Raw genomic sequence first — 14,059 nt, 5'->3', positions numbered from 1 at the left:
TACAGAGACTTGGTGCCAGGAGAAAAAAGTCTACGAGCAAAAAAACTAAATAAAATCAAGATCAAGCAACCACAGAATCCCTGGCATTGTTCCCCTGCACTCTATACGAGGAGTAACCTCTTGCTCAACTTACAATTTTTTAGTGCCGTTTTTAAGCTATTCATTATGGAAATATTCAATTCACTGATTTTACGGGATGGACATCGTGATAGCTGTGGCAATATAAACACAAAGGTAATAAAAATAAAAAGGTCATTGTAAGACATTAAAGAGAAGGTCGGAAGACAACATAATAATCTTTAATAGAGAGATCTTAAATGAAGAAATATATGCAATATAGTTCCTATTATAGGGACTGTAAATACATGTGTAAAGAGGAAAATTATAGTGGACAACTCTGCTGAAGAAGAATCTTTTGATATTCAGAACGTGTTGGGATGTATTTAATTGGTACTGAATACTAGAAGAAAAGAAGCTTGTCAGTTGAGAGAAATCCCAAATTTATATGGAATTATATTTGTAATATCTAAAATACAAAGTATGTAAAACATGTACATTTAGAATCTTATTTTTTCTGGAAAATAATCAAATGTATTCATATTTTTCAATGAATTGAATATTTACAAAATAAATATCTTAAAAACAACAATAGAGCATTCATTGAAATGTAAGGAAGAGGTTACTGCACATTCAGAGTGCATGGGAACAACATCAAGGCTTCTGTTGTTGCTTGACATCAATGTCAACTGAAGACCACCTAACCTAGCTAAACTGATAATCGTTTCTGGAGGTCAACGTAGAATCCAAAAAATGCTGGAAAAAGCCCATAGGAATCAGTCCTTTATTGTTACGCACAAGCGTTGTGAAATAATATCCCACCAAACATTTGCACGGCTCCAACGTTGCCGTAGTTATGGATAGAACTAAGCACTGTATGATTTAAAAGATTCCCAGACTAGTTTGCTGACCATAAGCAGGATTGCCAACCGGTAAGCATTCCCCACACAGTGCATCTTCCTGCGCTCACTTGTATCAAGTCTCATACAGCACTCAATGGTCAACATCTGTAATGCACACCACTAAGAAGTGAGGCACAGGCATAGAGATCTAAGACATTCCACAACAACAAATCTGCAACCTCCCGAGGAGACAATCACAAGGACAGCAGTGAAAACAAGAATGACAACAGCTTCCACGAGACTCCAGAAGCCTTCCATGAAAAACCAAACAATAAACCAAGGCCAGCATCCCCACCCTTCAATGGAGACCCAACCAAACATATAACAAACCAGTAACCCCAACCTTCGATGAAGGACCAAACAAAAACATTATCTATACACTTCAATTGACGATGAAACAAACAACACACATCTCCAACCACAACCCTTAATGAAGGACCTTTGAAAAGTCCCTTGCCTTATTCTGGGAACATTTAGTGGGATGACCATGAGTGGCGTGGCCCTCCCTGAGCAAGTGGATGATGGACCTAAGGAAGGCACGAGGAGGATACGCTGGCCTTAGCTTCACTTAGCCCCCATCATGGGTCAAGGACAGTCATAGGTCAGTTAAAGATAGTACACTCACTGTGTGGGCGGTTGCGTCCTGTGGACGCTGGCACACAGGGGCAGACAGACAGGAACGAGGAATCCAAGGTGGCTGACCAGCTTTTAAAGCCACAGTACAGCCTTCACTCAAGTCCCTTGCTAAAACGTACACTTCAACTGGGGGAGGATTAGCAATTCCCCCATAATCAATCACACGCCAGCAGAAATAACGGTGCACATGTGTAGGCCCTTAAACTGGCTACAGGGTGGAAGGCGCGCAAAGATAAAATGACTGTCCCAAGAACGGGAGTTGTGTGGTGTTTGGAGAAAAAGACTGTTGAGAGTTCGGAGCAATTTGGGGATGGGGGTGGTGGCAGAGGCTTGAAGAGATAAGGGACAGAGAAGAGGAAGCTGGTGGCAAAAGGGGGAGAACCGTCAAAGAGAAAGGAGGGAAAAAGGGAGAAGGAATGTGATTTGTGAATGTCATCTGGAGAAGGTTGGAAGTCAGCAGGTGGTGCCTGGTGGATGGCATCTGGAGGAGGTGGGAAATCAGCAGATGGTCCTTGGTGGATATCATCTGGAGAAGGTTGGAATTCAGCAGGTGGTGCCTGGTTGATGGCTTCTGGAGGAGGTGGGAAGTCAGCAGGTGGTCCTTGGTGGATATCATCTGGAGAAGGTTGGAAGTCAGCAGGTGGTGCCTGGTGGATGGCATCTGGAGAAGGTTGGAAGTCAGCAGGTGGTGCCTAGTGGATGGCATCTGGAGGAGGTGGGAAGTCAGCGGGTGATCCTTGGTGGATATTATCTGAAGGAGGTGGGAAGTCAGCAGGTGGTAATTGGTATAAGTGATCACAAGGTAGTTGGCAAAGGTCCTTAGGAGGTGGTTGGTGGAAGTCATCTTGAGAAGTAGGAAGAAAAGAAGGAATGCTAGCGAGGTGGTAGCTAGCAAGAGCAGAAAGGATACAGCAGGGATACTAAGCCCAAGCAGAGGGTAGTGATGACATACCATCTGAAAGGGTTAAGCCCACTGTAGGAAGAGAAAGGAGCACGTTCCATGGTGGTGAGGAGGAGCAGAGGAGGAATAGAGAGGTGACAGAGAAGGGAGAACTCAATCCTAAGGAAGGGAGCAGATAGGGACCTCTCAATTTCACCTATAGAAACTGGGGAAGCCAACCCCAGTTTGCTCTGACCTCGAGGTTGAGAGGTTCTGCCTGTATCTGCAGCTCAGTAAGGAGACACAGAGGCACCTGCACGGACTAAAATAAGGACCAGAGGTGGTCATATCACTTTATTAGCATGAGACAAGAAGGAGAGCCAGTGAGAATGCCCCAGAGACAGTGTTGGGGTTGCACAATTAACCCTTGTTAGCTATATCAGTAGAAGCTTTCAGTTGTGAAACTTTTTGTGAAACAGAACACAGAGGCTGCAATAGCTGTAACTGGAGAGAGACTTGTATTTATTTATTTTTTAATTTCATCAGTGACGGGTAAGTGAAAGTATTGTGTCCACTTCCACAAGGACATTCTCATTTGGAACGATTCATTATTTCCAAAAAGTAATTTGAAATGCTTCAGAGAATCCGTCACAGGAGGTCAATTTAGATGACCCGAGAGGAAGGGAACTTGAGTTGGGAGTTGTGGATAAAACACATTGGTTTATTAGTTCTCGGTCATCCGAAGCTGGTAAAAAGTGAAATTAAGTTAATTGCAATGTTATAACAGCCTTGGTCTTCTTTGTTGATTCATGTCTACAATAGACAAATAAAGAGAGAACGAAGACTGCAACTATATTTACCAAAGAGTACCAAATAAACCACTAGGACCACCAATCACAGCGTTTAATGGGAAAGCCTAGAAAACACAAAGGGCCTAACCATGGGTTGGGCGGAAGCCCTTAAATGCGGTGGTAACGCTATCACCAGCACATTTAAGGATGCGCCCATTTTCAGCGCTATTAGCGCCCCATTGTGTCCAATCGACCCAATGGGCAATAACCGTTACCCTGCTATTCGAGATCCAGCTCAAATAGCGCTGGACCGAGTAGCAGTAACACTATTTGCTCTGGCAGTATCCCAGCAGTATTACTGCAGGGATACCGCCAGACCCGTGATGAGGCCCAAAGTCCATTCACCCTCAACCTTCAATGGAGAACCAAGAGATACACAAAGACTAGCATCCACATCCTTCCTTGGATGAAGAAGAAAAAATCAGTTCTCCAAGAAAATATAAGTTATAAGTAACTGCAATATTCCATGGAGAACCAGGAGAGATATTCACGACCAGCAGGCACAGGCTTAAAAAGAAGACCAAATAAAAGAGAGGAACACCATTCACAGTTTTTCATGGTCACTGAAAGGAAACCCAAGACCACCATCCACAGAATTAGGAGAAACACCAAGGGAAAGGTCAGCAATCGTAACTTCCATGTTGAACAAAGAGAAACGCCCAAGCAGTGTAAACACAGGTGGCAATAGAGAACCAAGAGATATATTTACAACCAGTAAGCACAATCTTAAAAGGAAACCCAAAGTAAACACCAGAGAATCATCTACAGTTTTCTTTGGATAACAAAAGTAACTGCAAGACCAGGAACTGCAGAACCATGAGCAACGACCACGACAAGCAACCTCAGCTTCCATGGAGAATAGAAAGAAAACCCTTGAACACTAGCCACCATTTTGTATGAAGAACTAGAAGAATAAACACCTAGGCAAGCATTTCATGGACAGCAAAGTGAATCGGCCAGGACCATTAAGGCCACAGTCCTCCGTAAAGAACCCAGGGAGACCAGGAGGGCTCAAAACTAACAAGACTATGGCAAATTGCCTTGCGTTTCATACCCTTTTTAGCATTGGGTAATCCTGAGGACAGGCTAAGTCCAAAGCCCCTTCGCAATGATTAAGTAGTAAGCATCACAAGGTCTAAACTCACCATGTGGTCATCAAAAGGTTACCAGCTTAAACTCAACCTCTGATGACTGAACGTAGATGATGTAAAGTCAGAAGACTTCAGGCAGACTCACAAGACAGACAACATAGACAGGTCAACAACAGTAAACCGGACAACTGAAAGGTGAAGAAAGACCAGTAGGAAGTGGAAACCAGTGATTAAAAAAGGAAACATGAACATGGTCACCTGTCCGGAGGTGCAGCACCAGCTGTCATGGCTACAGTTGTAAATTGAGGACTTCTTGTATACTTCTTCTGGTGTTACGTTTGGAGATTTTCTTTGGCTGTCTTTCTGAGAAAAGAATAAACAGACATACATGTCAGTAAATATAATGACCTGAGGTCAATAACACTTATTATATCACCTGTCGACCGAAACACTTCCCATTAAGACCTACTGTACCCCCACAGCAAAAGGAGAAACCTTTTGAATGTACAGCAGATTTTCAACACAAATACACATACAGCACAAAGCTACTTTGTTTCCCTTTATCGTACAATATGGCATCAGTGATTACCTTCAGTAGACATGCCATTCTGCAACCAAAGCCATGAAATAAACCTCGTCATAAGTAACTCTACAGAGATCTACATAGAAAGGAAAGGGTATTCATAGAACACATTACCAGCAGTAGAAGTAATAGCCTTAAACATGGCAAAACCTGTGTGTCTGTCTTGTTATTAATAACTATGGGCGATGGCGAATGGGTGTTTGGGTGAATAGCTGAGGGAGTGCCTAGCGAAGGATATGCAGGTGTTGGGTTAGTGGATGAGTGGGTGGAAGACTTAGCGAGGGGATCAGTGGGCAGGTGGGTGAGTGGATGAATTGGCAGATGGATGGGTGAGTGTATAGATGGCCGAGTGGAATAGTGGATGGATGGGTGGATGAATAGAGTTAGAGTAGAGGAATGGGTGTGAGCTTTCCTGACTGTAGCTGAATATGATTTGATATTTTTGGACAATATATCCCAAATGTGTCACGATTTTAGAAAAAGATTTTAAGTTGAAATGTTATGTAATTACGTTTGTTGGATAAATAAAAATGCATGAAGAAATATCGCCACCTAATCCGGCCAGACCCCACTGTCCTTTACATTCCTGGCCCTCCCATACAGCTGTGAAAGCATTGTAACTTCTTTTTTACCTCCTACTTTTGCACTTTGTAAAGCACATGAAGACCCTATAGGTAGGGCCCGCGCTGCACAAACGTTTGAATAAAATAAAATAGGGTCAGTGTTTGGGAAGTTATGTGAAAGAATCTGGTTATCACATTCATTCCTAAACAATAGGAATTAGCAGTTATGTTCACGGGATAGTGGGAGTGAGTGAGTTATAGAGCACTCTTGTATGTCAGGGTCAGAGAGCATCACTACACAGGTGGGGAGGATTGCAGAGCTCTGTGGTATGAGGGATTTATAGGAGACCGCTGTGTAGAGGTGGGGTTTACAGGGCACAGTGCCATAGAGAGGCTACACGACATATACATGTGATGAATTGGTTGCAAGGGGATAGGTGAATACACAGAGATGGTGGAATGCAGGGCGCAGTAGCAGGAAGGTATTAAGAGGCAAGGTATGGGGAAGGTTACTCTCAATGCACTGCAGATTCAAGCGATGTAAGTACACAGCTAGAAAGAGCAGTGATGCTGGAGTGGGTTATGGGACACGTTTAAGAAAGGGCAATAGGACATAGGTATTCAGACAGGAGGATATTTAGCAGGGAGGTCAGCTGCAACAGAGATAAAGGCACACTCTTCCACTTAAGAACATTGGGGACCCCCAGCCATGCAAATTGCAGGGCTGCAGTGACAGGCTGATCCCTGGGCACTCCTCCTTCATATATTTAGCGTAGTCACTCTGTTATTTAACACTTAGCATGACATTATTGACACAAGCCCAAGGGCACTTGACTGCAACAGCAGGCAAATCTGGAGATCCTGTGGCTTTGAGCTTGGATGCTACCCTGAATGCATTGTTTATGTTTATGTATTTATAGAGTGTACCTGGTACCCAAAGGCTTACGTGCACTAACGTACATACATTGAACTAAACAAAACACATATGTCAGAGAAAGGCAGATGATCACAGGGGCAAAAGAATAATCTCAAAGGTGGGCTTCAGGAAGTTTCGTAAGGAGGGAAAGGTTTAGGAGAAAAGCACTGTCTTAAGCTTGTTCTTGAAAACCTCTGTGGATGATATGGTTCTCAGTGAGGGCATTAAGGCATTGCATGCCAGGGGGGCCGCTAAACCAAAGGCACCATTCCTTGCCTTCTTGGTCTTGCATCAAGTGATGATGAGAAGATTGGAATCATCTGATCTGAGATCTGGAGCTGTGCTTTATTATGATGGCTTCTTTGAGGTAGGCGGGCATTTGGCCCTGCATGCATTTGTGGGTAATAAGAAGTAACCTGAAGGAGACCCTGGCCTGAATCGGGAGCCAGTGGAAACTTCTTCTTGCTTCTGATACATGATCTCTTTTCTTAAGGCATTTAACAACCCTCAGTTCTCCATTTTGGATTACCTGGAGACAGTGGAAGTCAGATAGGGGAATGCCCACCAAAAGGCTACAGTAGTCCAGTTTGGATCCTATTATGGCCCTGGCTAGTGTCTCTGATTTTTTTTTCAGAGATGAAGGGTCTTAGATGGTGAAACAGTTTAATAAAATAAGAAGAGGAGGAAATCAAATTAACCTGGGCTTTCATATTCAGGTTTTTGTCTAAGTAGATGGCCAAGGTCTTCACCTTACTCATGACCTCAATGTTACAATTGTCTATGTTGAAATTGTTGTATATCGGTCCCAATATCTCAAGTTTAATCTCTGACCCAACTAATAGAAGCTCCGTTTTTGAACTGTTGATGGCCAAACCATTGGCCACCATCCAGTGTTGAATCTTTTGATAGATTTAATTAATTAGTATTTCGTCCTCCTGGTGTGAACCAGACATGGGTATGACGCATTGTGTATCGTCAGCGTAATTCGCAAATATGATCCCTTTCTGTTCAATCATCTGAAATAATGGGATCATAAAAATATTATAGAAGCATGGAGACACACATGCTCCCTGCGGGACTCCATACATGAGGGTTGTGGGTTTGGCTTCTGCGAGATCGCTTGCAACCCTTACTTGCCTACCCTTTAAGAAAAGAATGAGGAGATCCATTTGGTCGCCGCCGGAGAAAACTTGGCATTGTTCCTGGTGGACAGAATGGTATGGTCCACCAGGTCAAAGGCTGCTGAAAGGTCGAAAATCATAAGTAGGGACATTTGCCCCTTATCCATTCTCTGAAGGAGATGAGATTGTAAGGCCGGGAGAGCCGTCTCAGTTCTGTGATTAATTTGAAAGCCTGATTGATAGTTATGAAGAATATGATACTGCTCTAAAAATATTGAGATTTGATTGTAAGCCACTCTGTCCAAGGTTTTTAACAGAAAGGTGGTATTTGTAATAGGTCTGTAATTAGATGGAGTATGTGGAAAGAGGTTAGGCTTCTTCAGGAGTGGTGTAATCCAGGCATTTTTAATGTCATCTGGAACCCTATTAAGAGTAAAAGACATTTAGGAATTTGGTCAATGCTGGAATGAGAATGGGGGGAGTACTCCTTTATCATGATAGAGGAGCAAGGGTCCCCCTGCAGCTCGTACTTTTAAGTTGGGTGATGGTTTTGGCCAAATCTTCTAACGAGATCGGCTGCAAGTTGAAAATAGGCTGCTCCTTATCCTTAGTTACAGGAGTGTGTACATTATCTTTTAATTCTTGTTCAGTCAAAGTGAGTTTTCTTTCCTCGGTGACCCGTCTAATTTTTTCCAATTTATTAAACAGAGCCTGCTGAATTTCTGTGCACCAAGACTCGTTTTTGAGAATGGGATCTTGTGTGGGGCCAGGTGTGTGCGATTGCTCCTTTAAAATGTTAAAAAGTTCTTTGCTTTCAGATTTGGCGTTCACTATTCTTGTACTAAGTGACTCTTTTTTAGCTGTAAATACAGCTAATTTATACTTGGCTGCAACTCTTTTGTGGGCTACTAGGCTGAGTGGTTCTCTAAGTTGCAGCCAGGCAAGGAAGTGCTTGATTTGATTGGATTTGAGTTCCTTAAGATCATTATTAAACTCAGAGTTTCTCAACATTAAAGGTTGGGTTTTTATTTTAACTGGCTCGAATTTCTCTGTAGCTGAACCAAGAGAGTTCACTAGATTAAATGAGATTTCTTCTATATTACCTTTAGTACTGATTTTGCTATTAAGGGCAGAAGCCCAATCAATAAGAGTGGTTAGATTCAGGTTTTTGCGATTTTTAAAAGCTAGTGACACCTTAGGCTGAGTGATTTATTTATTGAAGTAATCAGTCTTTACCTGAAAGCATATGCATGAATGGTCGGACCAGGGGCAAGGCTTAATCTCTATGTTGGTTAGGTTCAGGGAGGAAACCCAGTCCAAGGTGTGTCCTTTGATGTGAGTAGGGACTCTGATATGACGGGAAAGACCCAATGAATCGAGTGTACTCTCCATCACTTTTACAATGGCATCTGTGGTGCACCCCAACCAGAGATTAAAGTCTCCAAGCAGTATACGTTTGGTGTTAGGTTCCAAAAAGGATAATAAGAGACTATTCAGTATGGCTGGGAAAGTTGGGTCTGGTGAGGGGGCTCTATACAATAGGATAATATTGAGTGTGGTTTCTGCGCTGATGGCTACTTTTACCATGAGGAGTTCTGTGCCTGGGATGGTGTTGATCTTTCTTTCCCAGGTTTTGAGCTCCGATCTAATGATAAGGGATACACCCCCCCTCTATTCTGGGTTCTACCCTGCCTAATCATGTAGAAACCTTCCGGAAGAGCCAGCTCCAATGCCGGGTTGGCTGCTTCATGGTCCCATGTCTCTGTGAGGGCACAGATCTCTAAATTATATTCTTCAATGATAGCTGCCACTTCTGTGGCATGTTTGAGGAATGACAGAGTATTTAATAGCATATATTCTAAAGTGCAATGTTGCGTATGGACCTTATTGAGGGTAGAAAAAGTTATTGGATTGGGCCTAGATGATATAATGACTGGATAGGCGTAGAATCCAATGTTTGATGATGAATTTGATTATGGTGAAGTAATACTTCTGGTACCGTCCTCACCATGTGGGCCTTAAAAGCAACCTCACATGGGAGCACAGTGATAGAAGTAGATAAAACATCACATGTATGAACTGGGGTGCCTATAATACAGCAAGCCCCAAGGTTGTCCCTGTGTGGTACTGTGATAGAGCGGTTAGAAAAGAGTCAAACACACTACGTTTTCAGTTAAACTGTTTTTACTAATTAGCCTCTTTCTTTTTCATATAACTTTAATATAGTACGATTCAACATCTCAATGGAACTTTTCTGGAAGGATACTTTCTCCGACGGCTTTCCTTTGTACTGCAACACTGTCCTTTAAACCAACAATTCCCATGTACAAAGACTCTTCCCCTTTCTTGGTTGACTTTTAGACTTTCAAGGAGTAGAATTGTCTTCTGAGAGTCTTTCGTACTTTCCCAGTAATAACTTGTCCAACAAATATATCCTTTGAGTTATTATTAGATAAGGTAGCTTATATGTTCCTTTCCACGTATCATAACCTTCAGGCAAAGTACCATTCATAAAGTCTTTGTGCTCCGCGGTGTAACCCTTTCCCCATTAATCTGCTTCACTGCCGTAATATTGAACCTTTGAGCCCGTTTCCCATCGATTCGTTCAAACTCATAACTTCTCACTTCTTCATACCGTATCGGTGCACCTTCATCCGCTGGTCGGTGTGACGTCTCCTCAAATAACGTTCTGTCAGCTTATGTCCTGCAGAGGTTTCAGGCGACGCCCTCTGCTCCCAGCTGTAGGTCTTGGAGGCTTGGCTGTTCGCTCGTAACCCAAGCCCCGCCCCCCGCAACGGTGGGGGCTAGAGCCACTCGCAGCTTCTCTGCTCAGTTGATCCGAGAGCTGCGGGAGCGTCTCGGATGACAGAACCTCCATCAGACGTGTCGGTTTGGCTACACGTCACCTCGCCACTCTTCCCCAGCTGTTTGATCACCTCTAGCTCTGCCTTGGCGACAGCCTTGACTGGGCCCACCCGTACACTGCCGATCTTCGGATCACTCCGGCTGCCACTTACTCTCGACCGAGTAGTCAGCTATTCGGGTCGTCTGTATTTTGAAACTTTGCATACAAACGCTTCGCTCTCTCTCCGCTTCACTTTTTAACGCTTATCCTTTAACACAACTTCCCGAGGTGCTCAACAGGAGCGTACCTCGCCTTAACTCTGGGCAACAGGATTAATCAGTAGGCCCACTCATAAACTGTCTCTCCCTCCAAAGGGGCCCTCTCTTCTTCGCCCTTCTCCACGTCCTGCTAGATCCAAAAACAATCACACATCAGAAGTCCAGTATTAAAGTAAAGCACCACACTCTTTCTCTCATTAGAGCACTTGCTTGTCTGTCATCAGGAAGGCCCTCCCTCCAAGACCTTTTATGACATCAGCCCTTCATTTCACTCTTCTCAGTAAGACATGGATTTAATGGCCTTTCACTATTCAATTGACCCTGACGTGCCTTAGCTCCCTCTGACTCATCACAGGTACTTTAGTCAACTCCTCCTCTATTTGAGGTTTGGAAATGATGGGCTCTGCGGACAAATCAAAGTCAGTTTTGGGTGGTGCTGGTTTCATTCTCCCCAGATTTATGGTATGCAGAACTTCAGCAATACCCATATTCGTGTCTTAACGTGAAGAAATGGATGGTGGCCTGACTCTTGACTCTCAGAACAAACCGGAACAAGCTGGCTCCTACGCGCCTGCGCTTATGCGCCTGACGTGAACCTAAATACTCCAGAGAACTACAGTTTCACTGAGGACTGTAGTTCTTTGGTGTTTCTGCCTTGGCAGTTCAGTCGAAGGCAAGCGTTAATAGCCAACAGCAAGGTAACGTTAGAAAAGCACAGCAGAAGCTGAGAGCTACTTTGAGAGCAAATAACGCGTCACAATATGAAAAGTTAAAAGCTTCTACTTAAAATCACAATTCTGATCTACAAATGCCTGCCAACTAAATTAAAATCTTAGACATAATTAAAAACTAAACAGCAGCAAGAGCATAGGTCTGGCACATAAAAACAAACAAATCAATCATTGTGGCGTCTAGCTGTGCTGAGCGGTCCCGCGCCCAGCTTTCAATCATCATTCGAAGAGTTCCTGCAGATCTCAGCCTTCTCTATTACTACAGCCCTGTCTTGGCTAGTCACACAGTGTGACGAATCAACTTCCGGGGCACCAATGGTCAAGGAATGAATATCGGTTTCTAAACCATCAATCAGCCCCACACCTCTAGTACACCAGAAGGGATCGGAACAGATTGGAAACACAAGATAATTATAAACCTCCTTGTCCAATTTTGGTAACGTGGACGGAACGGCAGGCTTATCTCCGAAAGGTAGTGGATCGTTGGTTAGTTGCAACACAGCGAAAATACAATTATTACCCAATAATAAAAGGGACTGTCCAGTCAAGGTTGTATAAAAGTATCTACTTTATTATTTTCACAACAGATAGTTCTAGCACACTACACAATACAACCCACCCTGTAAAGGAATGCAGAGGACAGACAGTTTAAAAAAGGAAAGGAAGTGCACTCTGGATACTGACAGGGGGGTAGTTGGTATAGTAATTAATCGCAATAGTTCAAGAATACTTGGTTGCAACACAAAGCAACAGAAGGACCAGGGGAACAGAACCACAATGTACCTTGTGCTGTAGGAGTTCTTGGTGCTCAACAGGGTCAAGTCGGTTTCAGGGTGCTTAGCAGCTTCTGTGAGGGGCTTGACTGGCTCAAAAATGCCCTTTAAGATAGATGCCTGTCGATGCACTTCTCCTAGATTCTTCACTGGGCTTGTGTCGTCCTTTAAGGTTGACAGCTCAAAGCTGAGGAGCGTGTTGCAGGCAGCTGCCTTGTCCTTGGTTTGGTTTGGTTCAGAGACTCTCTGGCACTTCCCACCTAGGAAGCTTGCTGCAGAAGCTACCAGGGCACGCTGTGTGCTGGCTGGGTACCGGTTCTGGAGTGGCTAGAGGCTGGCTGGGTACCGGATCAGGAGCTGCTAAAGGTTCCTTTGTATTCGGTATCACACTCTGTTCCCTGGGAGATGTTTAGGGGGGGGGATCTTGCTTCCCTCTTGGAGGTCCTGGACTTCCTTCACTGGCAGAAGATGTAAGGCAGACTGTACCGTCAGCCAGAGGCCAATGATGAGTTCTTCTTGCTACTCCTTGCAAAGTCTTCAGATGATCTGCCCAAAAGAGGGGCTCAACCCTCTTTTAAAGCCAAACGGAAAACAGGTATTGGTGTAGGCTAAGCCTACCTTAATTGACGAATCCTTGATCCCCACCAACAATCTCCTGTATGCATGAGGTCATAACCGGTGTCCAGTCATAGTATCGAAATCAAAAGGATTGACTACAATAGTTGAGAATACATTTGATCGAATTACAATAGGTTTGAATAGTCATTTTTGAGAATTCTTTTCCAGCATTTTCGAACCATACATTTATTAATAAAAATGACTATATTTTGTCTTAATAATAATGGTTTTAATAATGTTTGTTTATGTTTTACATGTTTTGTTAAATAACAGACAGTTAAATATATTTTATAACATTTCATAAATATTTAATGTATTATAAACGCTAATATTGCATTTTTTCATAAAATAAATATATATTGAACGTTAGCAAACTTTGTTAAACATGTTTACTTTTGTAACAGCAGATGGCACGGTTGGATTACTTTTTGTAAATACAATTTTTGTTTATTTATTCTTCAGCGTCAAACGTATGATGTCCTACGTTACGTAAACTTGCATGGTCGCCATTTTGCGAGTTCCTTTCTCCTGGACTGGTTGCTTTCCGTACGCGCTCCCTTTTTTAATGGATTTGTTTTATTTCTTCTACATAGTCCTTTTTTTGGATTATTATTTTTTCTTTCCTGAATGGATTATTTCTACACTGGATTGATGCTTTGGATTGGAGCCCTTTTTCTTGGATTTCTTTTTCGTATGTTTTTTTTCCCTGGATTGCTGTTTTTTTTACTTTCCCATGGAGTTTGGATTCGGAGTTTCGTTTGTTTTCGTATGGTTTTTTTCCCATGGATTGGTGTTTTATTAAACTTTTGTATGGAGTTCAGACTTGGATTATCGTTTGTACCTGTTTTGGATGTGTGTTTTATCGGTTTCCTGGTTTTTGTGACATCATTTGGACTACAGATTTGGCGATTTTTGGTGAGTTTCTCTTTATTTATTCTAGCATTTTAAGTTGTATGAAATGGCTTCTAAGTACTGCATTGCTTCCATTGATTCAAAACTGTTGACTATGCTAGTTATTCTTTCCTCGTAATCTCTGTATTTTTTTTTGTGTTTAGGGGTGTTTTCCAGAGAAATTGTTTGTGCTATTTTTATTTCTTGAGAGGTTTGTTCTGTTTTAAGGTGATTTATGAAATGCCATAAATTCAGATTGTTTACATTGAACTCCTTGTTTATTTTGCTATGCCATTATTCCTGTATGTTGTTAGTTCTTGGCC

The 14,059-nt window shown here is 42.8% G+C and overlaps 1 protein-coding gene across 4 annotated transcripts in view; it reads right to left on the bottom strand.

Moving 5' to 3' along the window:
- The window catches only part of SLC29A1 (solute carrier family 29 member 1 (Augustine blood group)), a 589,752-nt gene that overhangs the window by 283,456 nt on the left and 292,237 nt on the right, over nt 1–14,059 (bottom strand). For 2 of the 4 annotated variants that reach the window (XM_069608852.1, XM_069608854.1), the window contains one exon: nt 4,676–4,780. In XM_069608852.1, the coding sequence (XP_069464953.1) occupies nt 4,676–4,704 (29 nt within the window). In that variant the 5' untranslated portion in view covers nt 4,705–4,780. The remainder of the gene's footprint in view (nt 1–4,675; nt 4,781–14,059) is intronic. The other 2 variants (XM_069608853.1, XM_069608855.1) reach the window with 1 other exon arrangement.

The sequence above is a fragment of the Ambystoma mexicanum genome, chromosome 4q (genome assembly GCF_040938575.1).
Source record: "Ambystoma mexicanum isolate Mex_15411 chromosome 4q, UKY_AmexF1_1, whole genome shotgun sequence".
NCBI lineage: Eukaryota > Metazoa > Chordata > Amphibia > Caudata > Ambystomatidae > Ambystoma > Ambystoma mexicanum.
The sequence above is the reverse complement of the archived record's forward strand: the minus strand, read 5'-3'. Positions and strand labels throughout refer to the sequence as shown.